Here is a 16,261-nt window from a genome sequence, read left to right as displayed (position 1 = left end):
ATCATGTGTAACCAGGCTACGAATTCTATGTGCAATAACTATTTAATTACTGTGAACTCGAATTAAAAAATAACTGGGGCAAATAAATTTTCTTTACTAACCACCTCATAGTTCTTTCTCTCAATAATGATTTATTTGGATAATAACTACGATCAGGAATACGATTAGGAATACACAACATACTCATCACATAACAGACTTTCAAGTCTGCAAAATGCAAAATTTCATGTCTATAGCTCATCTCATTAATAGCAGAGAAAACAACAGACAATCATACGGAAACAAAATTTGCACATCTCCCGGCAAACAAGAGAGAAATTGTATCAGTCTACTGAGTGATACGCTTCAACAACGCTCATCCAAATTTCATGGTTGGAAATACGCCATCACAGAACTCATTCTTGTCTATTTAGAAATGTAGTTTCATTCAAATTTAAAATATACAGGTGAAATCTTTCTCAAAATATTTTATCACATGATTCATTCATAATTTTGTTCATAACATTTGGTTTCATATCAGTGTTTAGATAATAAAAGTCTACACACCAAGTCACCATAAAATGATATTGTACATGTTGGGATAGTTATGTTATATGCGTTAATGTTATACTGTATATTAAAATATCTTATGAGCACACTGAGTTTGTTAACAAATTTATTTATTTGGCTATTTTCTTCTTGCCATCAAGATTACCCATAAGACCAAAGTAAACATATTCACTAACGCTCAGAAAATCCCATGCCATGCATAACCATCGAATCAGTGTTTCTCATTAGAAATAAAACTTCACGTACAATATCAAGCGTAAACTGCCCTGCTAAGAAAAAGGCAGTATCTGCAAAAATCTAAAATGTGGGAAACTGGACTCAAAGTTTATAAGCTAGCCAAAACATATAAGTTAATATATAAGTGTTTTTTCTATATCAATTGAAAGTGGTTACTTCTAAACTTGTTTGCCTAAAAATAATAGCAAAATCAGTTTAGCATTATTTATAAAACCAGATACTGCTTTCTTACTTAGGGTACTTTTCTAATAACTAATATGAGTCCAAAGCAGTAAGTAAGTATATACTGCCTTTTTCCTTGGCAATAACTTGCTAATTTGTAAAGTTAACTTTTACACATTGGGACGTAAAAATAAAACAATTGGGATAAAAAATCTAATAATAATTGGCATAATGATTCTGAGTAATCATATTAAAGTGTATTAAATTACTGCATTTTCACTTATTATTTGACTGTTATAGAACTATTTGTATATAATCAATGTTATAATATTTCTGTGATCACCAGCTGCATTTGTTCTAAAGTAGTTGTAAAAATGTTATAACTACTTCGGATCATAGAGAATTCTTTTTGTCAAGACACTGAAATTTTAACATCTATGTTTATTTCCAGCTAATAGAAGGTTTTACCAACACAATTGTCTGTTTTCTGGTAAGATACCATAAAGTTTTCAAAAGTTTGTCACAAATTCACATGATTCAGCTAGACACTAAAATATTGTTTGATTTCTTTTTCATTTTTTTTTTTTTTTTTTTTTTTTTTTTAAGTCCAGCTTTTGTAGTCGTCTCCTGGTCCATATGTGGTTTTGTACTGTAACACGTATTTGCTCAGTTCTGCCTTCACATGGCTAATTTCCCTCGGTTTTACTCTACCTTTGACCTTGAATTTCTCTTTTAAAGCACCATCTTTCCAACTGAAGAAATCTTTGGTTCTCATCTGATGAACATCACATTTGCTCTTTGCCCTACACGCAGTAACAAAATCATTACAATTTTATATTTTTCCTTGATGTTTCATTTCGAATTCAACCTGATGGTGCACGGAATCTGCAGACATGAAACTATGTCCAGGTTCAAAATACCACATTTTAATACATATTTATTTAGTTTGTGACAATGTCATCACTGTTAATAATGTTTACAAGGAATTCTTATAAATATAATTTTTGTTCTGGGCTGAACAATTTATTGTCCATCCATAAATGAATTACATTCTTGTCTCTGTGTTCTTTAAGGAACCTGTACAATGAGCTTATAGTTCTTCTTTATTCCTGCTTGTAATTGCTCCATGCCAAATACATAATTAAGGCTTCAACTCTGATTTGTTTCCCAATGAACATTAAGTCTCATTTTAGGCAACCAACCTTTCCAAAAATATAACACAACAAATATAAATTGTTCCTTCAGGAGGTTTAATTTGGCTGAACGTTATGTAAGCTTCTCTCGACTGTTCAGCCTTTTTTAACGTGATTCTCCCAGTCTTTGCACACACTGCAGTTTGGGTCTATATTGTCTTTTTTATGAGGATGTAATTTGAATATCTCACACTCCTCACCATTCTTTGTGGCCAAGCATAGCCAAAGGTATATTCTTTGATTTTACAACGTTTCTGTACTACTCATAAGAGACTTATTTAGACTTAAACTGAGGACATTTCTCAACAAAATCTTTATGTATACCTGAAATTGTCACATCACTTGCCAGCTATCGTATTAAATGAGCGTGTGCATGGTGGTAGTGAGAAATTTCAGGCTTGTAGCTTTCTATATGGTCTGAAGTTTCATCCCATGGACCTTTAAGTTTAAGTTTAGAAGGAGTTTTTCTTTTTAAGTCTGGATTAGGTCTAATAGAATGTCTTGGGAGTCTTTGTAACTACAATAGTAAGAATTTTATTTTTTCACTATACTCCATGCTGTTAGAAAAATGCCTTACATTCATCTTCATTACTACCACTCTGATCAGGCAACATCTATGTAAACGTTGACTCTTTTAAAGAACTGTTACTGGATGTTTGGCGTTTGGGATCAGTTCTACCACAAGATTTTAAAATAAGGTCAGTTCTTCGTTATGTAAAAGAATGAGGAAGATAAAATACATGTTACAATACAGTTGATGGTAGTTAAAAAGTTGTTTGTTTTAAAGATTGTTTTATTCTTATTGAGATTTTGAAGTGGCTATAATGCTTTTCCAAACTAGGCCTAGTCCTGCAGCTGTTTCTGCTCTCGGTGTTAGGCCTGCAATGCCTGCAACGTTCACTAGTGTAATGCATATATCGGATGTATGTATATTTTGTAAAGGTATTCTTGAAACCTTTGCAATAGAGAACCATGTTTCCTTAACTTAATTTACTACAATAAAACTCAGTTATGCGTTGTGCGCTGGCAGTCAGAGCGTTCGGGTGTAGTCTTGTCTCGCTCACGTTACATAACCTCAACTATAACTCTGACTCATATATTATAATGCGCCGCTCTTCCATTTTAATGTATTAGTTTTATCAGTCGTTTACATTTATTTTTCAAAGTGGTTGCTATCATCGTGCACGTGATAAATAATTTGTTTTTGGAAATGATATCTAAACATGAGTGTTTGTGTTAAGTGTTCTAAACCTGTTGCTAGAATCGGATAAAAACAAAGTGCAGTATAAGTTCTTGCCGTGGATATTTCCACTGGAGTTGTGTGAAATTAACGGAGGCTGAAATTGAAGTATTTGCTGCTAACTAACACCGCCTGGAACTGTGACGCTTGTACAAAAAAGAAAAGAGTGAGTAGGAGTTTTTCTGATTCTTCTTCAGTAAGTGCGAGTCCCAGTAAAATGTCTGTATCTAATAGAAGATATTAAGTCCTTACTTGAAGAGATGAAAAAGGAAATATTACAGGGTCAAACTAATCTGGAGTCGGAGCTTGGGAAGTCTCTGGGGCACTGCTCAGAGGGGATTGCTGAAATTAACAGATTAATCGAAAAGTCAGCAGAGAAGCGTCCTTGAGGAACAACAAGAAGCGATATCGAGTCTTCAGGAGGAAAACAACCGGCTGCGTGTTTCAAGTTAAGGAACTGTCAAACCGTCAGGTTGATCTTGAGCAGTACTCAAGACGTAATACGTTGGAGATTTTTGGGTGGTGCCTGAAGGTCCAAATGAAACCTCGGAAGCTTTGAAAAGGAAGGTTGTGGAGATTGGAACAGCGTTGGGTGCGACTCTTTCTGAGGCCGGAATTGATGCTTGTCATCGCATCAACGGAGGCAGCAACCGACCGACGTCCGGAATAATCGTCAAGTTTCTTCGTAGGGATGACGCAGACGCCCTGATCGAGAGAAGGAAGGTGAAGAGGGGACTTCTCCACCAGACACCTGTCTGGCTATCAGCAGGACTCTCCGGTGTACGTCAACCTGTCCTTGGCACCAGCAAGAAGGGTACTATTTGCGAAGGCCCGTAAGTTAAAAAATGACTTTAATTATAAATATGTTTGGGTGGATAGGGCTGGTCGGGTGAAAGTCAGAAAATCGGATGATAAGGCTAGTAGGGTGATAGTGATTAACAATGAGAGACGAGCTGGCTGGACTGGTTGGTAGGGAGGCAAAGGGGTCTTAGATTTGTTTGTGGGTTAATCTGAATTTTACTCTGTCAAAAATATATTGTTTCACTTTGTTAATGTTACTTGTTTGTAGTTTAATTTATATATATATATATATATATATATATATATATATATATATATATATGTTTTGTAAATTTAAAGTTAATGTACGTAGCCTAAGTCTGTTACGGTTTTGATCTACTATACAACAGTACTTTGAGTTTATTTAATTTTTTCGTCATTGATTATTATTCTAATTTTAATAGTAATGAAGGCATATTTGGTTTTATTTTGATTACAAATGGAAAATCAGCATATAGTTTAAATATTTACTATCAAAATGTGCGTGGCATGAGAACGAAAACTTTTGAGTTTTATGAATCTATACTAGGTGAGGATTTTGACTTAATAGCATTAACTGAAACATGGCTCGAACCCGGCATAAGTAGTTCTGAAATCTTTGATGCAAGATATGAAGTTTTTTCGTAAGGATAGGGATCAGATGGCGACAGGTAAAGAGCGGGAGGAGGAGTATTGTTGGCAGTGCAACCGGCGCGTCCTCAGCTGTGGTGATGACTCATCCACTGATAGCGGACGACCTTGACTTGCTCTTGGTTCGGCTGAACACTGCCGCCCGCCGCAAGGCACGGTTCTTGTGAGCTTACTGTATATTCCTCCCGGTCGCTCAGCTCATCTTTACACTAACTATTGTAATTCATATGATAATTTGAATATTAAATTATGATGGTTTCATAATTTCTGGGCGATTTTAATATTCCTAGAATAAACGGTACAAATTTTGACTTCTCTGTTGCTAGATCCTCAGCCGGAGTAATTAATACACTCCTGTGTGAATATAATTTGAACTCCTTTAATAACATACGTAATTGTGATAATTTTACATTAGATTTAGTTTTAAGTAACTTAAAGGATGTTAAAGTTGAAAAAAGTGAGTCTCCCCTGTTGGCACCCAGATACTTATCACCCTCCACTATCTATATCTTTTATGAGTGATTGTAGCCAATTTAAATTTTACAAATGTTTGTCTGCCCAAAGAAATATTATGTTTTTAAAGATGCAAATTTTTTTGACTTGTATTGTAGACTGAGAGACATTAATTGGTTTGAAATGTATAGTCTTACTTGTGTGGATGACTGTTTAGATTTTTTCTATAAAGTTTTTCTTCTCTTGTGTCGATAGTACTGTACCCCAGAAAAGCTTTGTAGTAAAAAGTAAATATCCAGTTTGGTTTACGTCTGAAATTAAACATGACTTAAAAATGAAAAATAAATTATCCAAAAAGAGAAAGTACTCAAAGTATCATGACGAATTATTTAAGCAATTAAAGGAAACGTATTAAAGAAAATATTAGACTTGCCCATAGAAATTATATACGTAACGTTGAAAATAGCATTAAAACTAATGTTAAAAATTTTTGGAATTATTTTAAGACAATAAATAGCAGAAGTGGCTTTGATATTGGTACACTTAAGAGTATGACTTGTGAGGGTAATACTATCAGTAATAAGGAAATTCCAAATGCATTTGCAGGTTATTTTTTTCTTCTGTGTAGTATGATAGTTCTCCTTCCAAATACCAGTTAAGTTGTGAGTCTTCATCTGTGGATAACTTTCAAATATCACCTTTTACTCCATCAGAAGTACGTATTGCAATAAAAGAAATGAAATCAAAAAAGTCATCGGGACCTGACGGTATACCAGCGTATGTTGTAAAGGGTTGTGGTGAAGTATTAGCTGAACCTTTATGTTTTTTGTTTAATTTATCGCTTTCGTCCTGTGTATTTCCGCACAGATGGAAGGAAGCAAAGGTGACTCCTATTTTTAAATCTGGCGATAAAGATAAAATTTATTAAATTCATTTGCTAAGGTCTATGAACTACTTTTATTTAAACAAAATTTTCAATGCGATTAGGAGTAAAATTCGCCCTGAGCAACATGGTTTTTCTTCCTAAAACGGTCTTTCCGCGACTAATCTAATGGAATTTTCTTTTAATATTCTTCTGAACTCGATGTTGGGGGTAGGCCTGGATGTAATATATACAGATTTTTCTAAGGCAATTTGACAAAGTTAACCATGATATTCTGTTAAATAAATTATTAAATTTGGGGTTCTCAATGAGGGCTTGCAGTTTGATGGCTTCATATCTAAAAAATCGACCTCAGTATGTCTCAATTTCTGGTACTAGATCTTCAATATTTCACAGTTCCTCGGGTGTGCCCCAGGGCTCAAATTTGGGGCCTCTTCTTTTCTTAATTTTTATTAATGATCTACCAGACTGCTTCTCTGACTGCAAGTGTTTGTTGTTTGCTGATGATTTAAAAATATTCAAACCAATAAACAGTACATTAGATACACAACTGTTACAAATCTCAATTGATCAACTTAGTTCCTGGTGTTTATTAATAAATTATATCTCAATGTCCAGAAATGTTTTGCTATGTCATACTCTCGAGAAATGTTTCTATCAATAATTTATATCATATTGGAAGTACTCGTTAAAGTCAGTCAATACAATAAAGGACTTGGGCATAATCTTTGATTCCACTCTTACTTTTAATGATCACGTATATAGCTTGATAGCTGAATCTTATAAGCTGTTAGGGTTTGTTAAAAGAAATACTAGGTCTTTCCAAGATACAGAAGCCATAATAAGGTTGTACCAAACTTTAATCAGAAGCAAATTGGAATACTGTGCGGTAGTGTGGGATTCAATAACCAAGTCTGATTTTGATAAAATAGAAATTCTCCAGAACAAATTTCTAAGATATTTATATTTCAAAAGTTTTTCTCGTTCATGTCCCTTTGATTTTCCTACTTCCGATTTGAGAAATATTTTTGCTGCCCCTAAACTGTCTCTGAGAAGAAAACTTTCATTAGCATCCTTAACACACAAAGTTTTAAATGGTTCTATCGATAGCAGGTTTTTATTAGATAACATTCATTTATATGTACCTGTTTTCCTTACCAAGGTGTAAAACACTGTCACATTTTAACTTTCCTTTATACAAAATATTGAGATTATTAAATTGTTATGCTTCCGATCTAGATGTTTTTAGTGATAAGTTAAGTGTATTTTTAATGAAATGTAGCAACCTTTTTGATTTAGATTAGTTTATATTGATATTCCTGTTTTAGTTTAACTAATTGAGTTTAGAATAGAATTATTCATAGAATTAGTTTAAGTTTAGATAAAAATATGCTTTTGGTTATTTTTTAACGTGACTGTCAGAATATTATTTTTATTATAACTTGTACATTACTATTTATGTCTATATATTGTAACTTAGTTAAGATAGCTGTTTTGAAACATGTTCTGTAGCTGTCATGTAAAATTGTTTGAATAAATAAATAAATAAATCATGACATAAACTTTAATCTCCTAAAACAACAGACACTCAGCTAATCTCAAAATCTATATTTATTTGTGTTACTATCCAGCCAGCTAAATGATCTATTTAAACTTAAACACAGATGATTGGAAAAAAGCTCTGAGCTAAAAAAATAGTATCTTCTCTCAAGAAATTAGCAGTATATGTAGTTTTTAATGGTGGTTGTGCTAAGGAGAAAGGCAGTATCTGCAGTGTACTAAGCGAAACAGCAGTAACTGCAGTGCATATACTGCTTTTGTACTTAGTTCCTCTTGGATACTGCTTTTTTACTTAGGTATGTAGGAAACGTGTGTAGATACTGCCAATTAAAAACAATAATATCTCCAAAACTATTGCATTTATTGCCTTTTTTCTTAGCAGGGCAGTATAGGTCAGTCCGTTTACGAGATATTGTATGGAAAGACAGACAGATATTAAATTTTTCCCGCCCCTCAAGTGAAAGGCTAACGTTTAGCCAGAAATGTATCATTTACAGAAAAAAATAAAACTAATTGCCTAATGACCATGTAGCAGAGCCTTTTTCTTGTTAAAGGATACAAAGTTTTATTTTCTTTTAAAACTGCTATGAATGAATATATATATATATATATATATATATATATATATATATATATATATATATATATAAAACCCGATTTAATTTTCAATAAACACTGAATCGCAAAAATACTTGCTACGCCAGGACTCGAACCCCGATCTCTCATTTGCTGGGCGAGCACATTACTACTACATCACAGAGCCATTACTTTTTACGATTCCATTATTCTGTATTTGGACGTTTCTGTCACATATGAGTTTAAATAAGAACTAACATATATTTTTCTTACCAGAATTTTACAAGTACTTGAGATATCAGAAATATAACCAATTACATACACAGTAATGTTTTCAGAGAGAGCCAACTATAAATAATTATAATACAAGTTCTTTAATCCTTTTTTCTTTAAGTATTCAGTTTGTTACTAAACATAATATTGTATTAAATATCCTATAATCAGTCAGTAAGGAAAAGCTAGAAGAATGATGGCTCATGCTGATCAGTGTTTACTTATAATTAGTAACACATTGACAATTATTTTGTTTTCATTAGATTGATCATTTGTGATATATTCTGGGTTAAATACTAACACAAACATTAAAGTAAAGAATATATTATTCTTTGACCAGTAATGTTACTTATTTACTACGAAAATGCACTAGGAAAATAAAAAACATAAAAACATGTTACATGTGTTATATTTATTATTTTCTATTACGTACACATAATAACAACTTAACTATTTTCAAGTCAATATATCTTCCAGTCATGTCAACTTATTCATTCAACCATTAATAATTATATTATTGTTATACATTGCTAAATATTTGGTATTAAAGAAGAGTTACCTACATGTGAGGGTTTAAAACACCATTCTCTTCTTTATAGAGCTATAATGTAGAACACTCATCTCTAATTCAATAACAATGATATTGATAATTCAAAATTAATAGCAATATTTACATTAACAATTGACACAAATAGTACTTGTAGGAAATAGGCATTAGATATATATGTATACATACTTTTTTAATATGATTTAATAACAGGTTTTTCATATTTTATACAGGGGAAATTATTTTAGTGCAGGACAGTGAATAAAACTCAACATACTTACTAAACTACAAAATCACAGTATAAATTAATAATTTATTTTAATAGTAAAGGTGAACAAATATTTACAGTTAACGTAATAAATAATTGGCTTAACTTGTAAAAAAGAGGGTGAGATATTTAATAAACGTACTGTAAAATAAAATCTACATAAATATATTTACAATTAATTACCAATATTCACAGTTTAATTATTCACATTTTTACTACACCATCTGCAGATTTGTTCATTGTTTGATACAACTCTGGATTAACAATGTTAAATGTTAATAGACATTAATTATTAATTTAAACATTATTGGTTTGAACATTTTACTTCTCTAGCCTTAATTGAATCCATGACATTATAAAGTAAAAGAGGAATTGTCATAGGTTAAGTGCTTTTTATTAATGCCTCAAAATAAATAGAAAAATATTAAACATTGTAAACAATACTATCTGTATGAGCTCAGATTAGTAGCAATTAACAGTCATTCAGCATACCTGTGAAAATAAAATCTTCCCATTTTGCTTTAATATTTAGGCTGTTCTCAACATTAGATTTAGCACTGGAATATAAAAAAATAGTTGTTGAAAATTCATCTCAATAATTGGACATGATGGTATTTTGGCTAAAAAGTAAAATATGTTATGTTTTGGAAGGAACTTATTGCAGCACAAATTTAGTCTCTGCACTAGCTAAACCTTAATGAGAGAATAGTCATGTAAAATTCCGTTCATGTTACAAAAATTCAATGTGGTGTTATATGTTACTCAAATCAGTGATAAAATAATATCAGCTAGATGTTGAGTGCTCTATTGATTGATTTGACCTGCAGAGGTTTACAGCACTATAAGTTATGTACAATTAAGTTGCAGAAATACACCAATAAAGATTGAAGAGATTACAACAAAAAGCTTCATTGCAGTTAAGTCAAAAATCATCATTATTGATGATAAAGAACTAGATAACTCACACAACAGATAACTTTAGTACAGTGTAATTTCACCTCTCAGACACAGTGAGATATTGCAGACACGGATCATACTCTGTCCTCTCTCATCCACTCTCTCAGATCAAAGTTCTCCAGGCGCACATCCCCTAATCATCCAGAACATGACAGCTGTTTTTGTACATTATTTCTAACTTAGTGATGTGATATCTATTTCTCTATCAATGATTAATGTTTAATTGACTTTCGCTTCAGCACAGTTGGTTAATCCTGTTATTGCAAAAATACTGTTAAAAGACAATATAATAAATTTAAAGGTTAATAGTATATGTTACAGAGTATATAGGAAGAAATTTCATACAACAACAGTTTAATATTGCAATTTATTGTGATTTAATTTTCAACTTAAATTTATTTCATGAACAATATTTTTATATTCTTCATTAATAACTTACAATAAGACATATGATTTTAGATTAACAATGTGATTTGTGAACACAGATTCTATCGCTTTTGTTGCACAATTACATGGTTTGTTTATTCCACTGTCATATTCATAAAGCTTTATCGTTTTACAAAAAAAAAAATGTTTTATAGGGAAAAGTTAAGGAAGTATTTACTTGTGCAAGATTACTGCTACACATAATTATGTTTTTGTAAACAAAGTTTTTCTTTGACGGTAAATTATTACAAATGTTAATTTAAATAAATAATTAGAAATTACAATTAAGTAAAACAAGAATGCATGTTTATTACCACTATATCAAATGCTCTTTAAAGAATAAATTATAGTAGATATTGTACTAGAATAGAGAATAATACTGGAAGTTTTATGGACAACTATTGTACATAACACTAATTATAACTCTTATATCAATAAGCAGCAAGAGGTACACAGAAACATGTCCCACTCTATCAGAAAGTAATTTAATCAATTTTGAAAGTTGTCCGTAACGCAGACATAAAATGTATTATTGTATGTAACTGTACTTATTATTGTACAGTTTAACCAAAAAGTAATTATCGCAATGCTTTGAGGAGCTGCCAGCAGCACAACATCAAACATACATCAAATAATAACTGTTCAAACAGCTGCTTCATGTAACTGTACAATACTGTACATACTACACACAGCTTGAAGTGAAGATTCTTCTAAACTCAACCAATAAAACCTAACAGCCAAGAAGGTTATTTAAAATTTGAATTTTTTCTACAATTTTTTTACACAAAAGATCCAAGTTAAAATCTCAGTAACATAAATTATTGCTGTTGACACAATGATACATAAATAGGCATTTTTTAAACTATTCTAAAATACAAAATGAATAATACATTTTTGAAAGAATTTGTGATAAAACATTTGAAGAGGTTTTATGTAATGTTGTACAATCCACAATATATTTTTAATTTAAATCTAGTTGATTGAAGTATCTGTTCAAGTTTTAATCACAATTAATTACCAAACTAGCATAATAAGACTTGTCATAGTAATTTCAATGCTCATATAAACTTTTTAATTGTTTTTATTAATGGTCTTATTATGAATTATACTTGGAAACTGCATATACCAAGTTAAAAATTCTAAATTAATTAAATTTTTATACTAATTTACCAAGCCTAAAACTATTCTACATATACAGTACACTAAATGGTTTTACATATACCTCAAATAGTTATTAATTTATGAAATTTACAGCTATGTTTAGTTATGGTTAGTTTGGTAATGTTTTTGTTGTTAAAATTACGTTTAAGTTACTTTTTAAATTACCATTTGTGTTTACCCAGTTAAAGGTGTAGTTTCCCATTGGGCAATAAGAGCCCACTATTACTCAATCCCATCTATCTCACAATGAGTGTAGGTCCAGCCTTACAGTAATGGAGATTTAAGAATTGTGTCAGAAACAGCAAATTTTGACCTGGTAATACTGTTTAATGCTTCACAAAGTATCTAAAAAATGTAATATTGGTTATGTATTTAGAAGACCAAACATTAATCTCAAGTGGACGATAATATGTCTGATTAAAATACTAACGGACGAAAATAATGTTAGACTAAGTTATAGTGGACAAACATTCCTACAACTTTTAAGTGTTGGAAGATATTACAAACAAAGATATTCAGAGGAGTGATAAATTTAGACAACATCTATCCTACACCAATGAATGTCAGATCTGCACGAGGTTGCCTTACAGAGCTGGCAAAGTTGTAGAATACAAATTATCACATCAACGTCATTAAAACACATTCAAGCATAAACAAATTTAATTATGTAAACTTTTATTTACATATTATTGGTTTAACCTGAGTATAAAAAGCACTTACCCACTAAATGACTGCTTCAATATTTAATTAATGTTAAAGATTACTGGTTTTCTTTCAAATGCCAACAATGCACAATAAAGTTTAATTGATTTTAAATATGAATTATTCAGGCGAATATTTGAAGTAGTAAACCATTTTATTAGTAAAGAGAACAATTTCAAAAGTTGTGTTTTTTATGCTTTTGTCTTAAATTGTATGATACACATGTTACAATCATTGGAATGTCCACATAATAATGTTGTACTTGTTTCTATTGATGTTCAAATTAAGTAATGAGTTTGAAAATGTTAAATGCAAATGAACATTTTTAGTAACTAAACTGTTCTGTGTAATAATTATATAAATAAACATATCTACAAATGAGCTTGGTAATATTTATTTTTGTATACTTTATTTCACAATTCTATTCTAAAATAATAAATCCTTCCATATACATAGACATATTAGAAAAATAACATCATTATTGATAGTTTTACGAGCAAGCCATTAGCCATATAACCACTTTTTTTACAAAAAATTCCTGATTTGTTATATTCTAAAATATATATAATTTATATACCTTAGCTTATTGTTTAATAACACATACTTTTAAGTATTGTTTTATACTTTTTCGTTAGTTTGTAATATTTACTTATTAATTCTTATTTCTTGTTCACACTGAAAGTTGTGTGAGTACCTTGCGTAGATATACTGGTACTAGGTAAAAGAAAGGTAGTTGTGTACTGCAGCCATCTAGTGGTGTATGAATACGATGACAACACACAGGTCAAAAATTATTGAGAAATGCTTATGGTACAACACTAGTGTGATATGGCCTTTACCATATATGTACAGCTTACATACAACCCTAACTACACAACTTCAATAGGCCTTCACCTGCTCTTCACACTTAGATTTGAAAATACATCCATTATAACAACAATTAATTCTGCAATATTTATACTTCATAAATACTCTAAAATATTACGGGATTATTCACAATTTATTATTTAAATAAAATATACATATTTATTATTTTGACCTACACTTACTTTTAGAACAAACCTTGTAATAAACTAATAATTGGAAAACGTTTAAAATTTGTATTTAAGAAAAGGAATGTAAAACCAATGGAAAATTTGAACAAAGAATGCCTTCACTACTTTCAGAGAACATATCTCACCCATTTGATGAAAATGAACTAAAGCAGTCATATAATGTATTATTGTCCCTAATTTGAGTGTTTGATATCCTACTCTGTAAAGTGTCCTCACTTTGTTAAACCAATTGATGATAACCAGCCTTCACGGGAGTAGAGCAATGTTCAAGGTGACGATATTTAACTGTCAGTATTTTAAGTGCAAGTTTGTCAATATTGGTATTTTATTGTGACAGTATTTTAAGATAAAAACATTTGAATTTATTTCTCACAATTTGATTGTAACAACAGAGGTAACAGTAAAGCAAAATGTGAACATGTGTTTTCAGGCCGATCGTTAGATTAACAATATTAACGAGATAATTTACAAACATTAAAGCACACTCTGGGGAGCAGAAACCGTGCACAGAAGCGATGCGAGTTTGGAGATACAGTAGCAAATTTCCCACAAGATATTGAAAGCTACGGTGTGTAATTTATTGTAGACCAGAACTGCTAGGCCTACACATTAAAATTATATTATGTACAAAACTTTTCAAAACAAATAAAAAATGTAACAATAGCAAAAAATAAACTATACAGATTTCCACATATACAGTTATTTTATTACTTGAGATCTTCTGCATCCAACATTTCTTCAATCTGACTCTCCCACTGTGTATCAATGCCTTTCTTATCTCCACTGGCAACCACTTCGAAATCCTGGAGCTCAGCTTCCAGTTCCCTCTCCCACTCTTCTTCTGAGGACATACGGAGCAGGAGCATGAGCAGGGTGGGGAGAAAATAAATAAAACATCTTCATGCATTTTGAGATGGTGAAAAATAGGTAGGGTCACACAAAAAGAAAATGTGATTACAAACTAATCAAGCAAAATATTTTTGCTGGAATGGTGTGTGTTATTTACTCAGTCCTGGAAACATGGAGACTTTTCTCTATTATTTCTTAAGTATTCTCACTAAATTTGTCAATTTTAAGTTATTCAGAAAGAATTATAATTTAGTCATGTTAAAAGGAAAGTAAGAAAAGAACATAGATTAAACTTAATATTTAGATTCAACCATGAAAGCAATCCTACACGTATATTAATGTTTTCCCTTTACATAATTGATCCTAGCCTAATATATATACGTTGACTACTCTATGATGGTGAACAAAGAAGAAATTATAACTACACTGCAAGATAAGGGCTGATAAAATAAAGTGGGCTGGAAGCTTGGGGTGGCAGCAGGTGATGTCCTCTAGGCTGGGAACAGACAACAATTACATGATATTAGGGTTGTAATCATTGATGTACATGAGTACCAAAATTAATTGTTACATCATGTAAATTTCCTTTCACTGGTTTCATATTAACTGTCCTCAAAACCAGGGTAAGGTTAACAGTTAATACCCTGGTTAATAACAGAACATAATAAATAGAACATACAAAAATTCAAGCATATTTCTGAAACATATTAATAGATTTCATAACAACAATAAACAGTAAACACAACACATCGAGGGGATATTGACAGTGACAGGACAAAAGTTACATGGAAGAGAAAATTGTAAATTAAATATGTACTGATAAGTCAATACTCTTTCTGGCATAAATGATCCCAATTCTTAACTAGGTTGTATGGTAAAACTGAGTCAAGTGTGTTTAGCATTGCAAACTCTGAGTACATTTATGGACAGAGATGGGTTGGTGACTGCTTACCACGGGTGCTTTGCTTCATTGTTGGCGTATGGGATTGAGTTCTGGGGTGGTGCCTCTCCTGCATAACATGCATTTTTGTTCCAAAAGAGAGCTGTACGGATCATATGCAAGGACCCAAATCTTCATTCATACCATGGTTATTTAGGAATCTCTGCATTGTGACAATGACATCCCTTTACATTTTTATAGTTATCATGTATATGAGGAAGCATCTGTGTCAGATTCCGTCAGTGGAAAGCACACATTCCTACCCGACAAGGCAAGCCACTTTGCTTTGTACTCCCTCACATCGTTTGTCCCTGCACGAGACTAGGGTGATGCATGCAGATGTAATTTTTTATAATGCTCCCCCTCAAAATTTGAAAGATGTTTGTAAGGAGACAATATTTAAAAGGAACTTGAGGAGGTACTTAATAATTGTATAATGTAAATAAATTCCTATTTGACAGCGGTTTCCAAATTTAATATAAATAATTATTTTTGTGTGTGCTTCTTTCTTTCTTTTGAGTACTATGAAATTTGATTTTGTGGATAGCAATTTTTTTTATGTTTAGATTTATTCTATATTGACGAATGCAATGTACTTCTGTGTACCTTATGCAATAAAAAGAATTGAAATTGAAATGTTCATTGTGTGATACTTACTTATCAGTTAATTATTAACTAATATGGTTAAGTTACCAAAATAATACAATAGTTTTAACCCTCCAGCTGGTATGAAACGAATTTTCGTCACCAAAGGCCCGTC

General features: G+C 31.4%; 1 protein-coding gene across 1 annotated transcript in view; it reads right to left on the bottom strand.

Annotated features, from left to right (window-relative positions):
- Positions 1–8,987: 8,987 nt before the first annotated feature.
- LOC124361259 overlaps positions 8,988–16,261 on the bottom strand; it is an 85,920-nt gene continuing 78,646 nt past the window's right edge. Inside the window, exon 15 of the mRNA XM_046815305.1 lies at positions 8,988–14,553. Within this exon, the coding sequence (XP_046671261.1) occupies positions 14,420–14,553 (134 nt within the window). The 3' untranslated portion in view covers positions 8,988–14,419. The remainder of the gene's footprint in view (positions 14,554–16,261) is intronic.

The sequence above is a fragment of the Homalodisca vitripennis genome, chromosome 4 (assembly GCF_021130785.1).
Source record: "Homalodisca vitripennis isolate AUS2020 chromosome 4, UT_GWSS_2.1, whole genome shotgun sequence".
Taxonomy (NCBI): domain Eukaryota; kingdom Metazoa; phylum Arthropoda; class Insecta; order Hemiptera; family Cicadellidae; genus Homalodisca; species Homalodisca vitripennis.
This window is presented reverse-complemented; position numbering and strand designations above follow the sequence as displayed.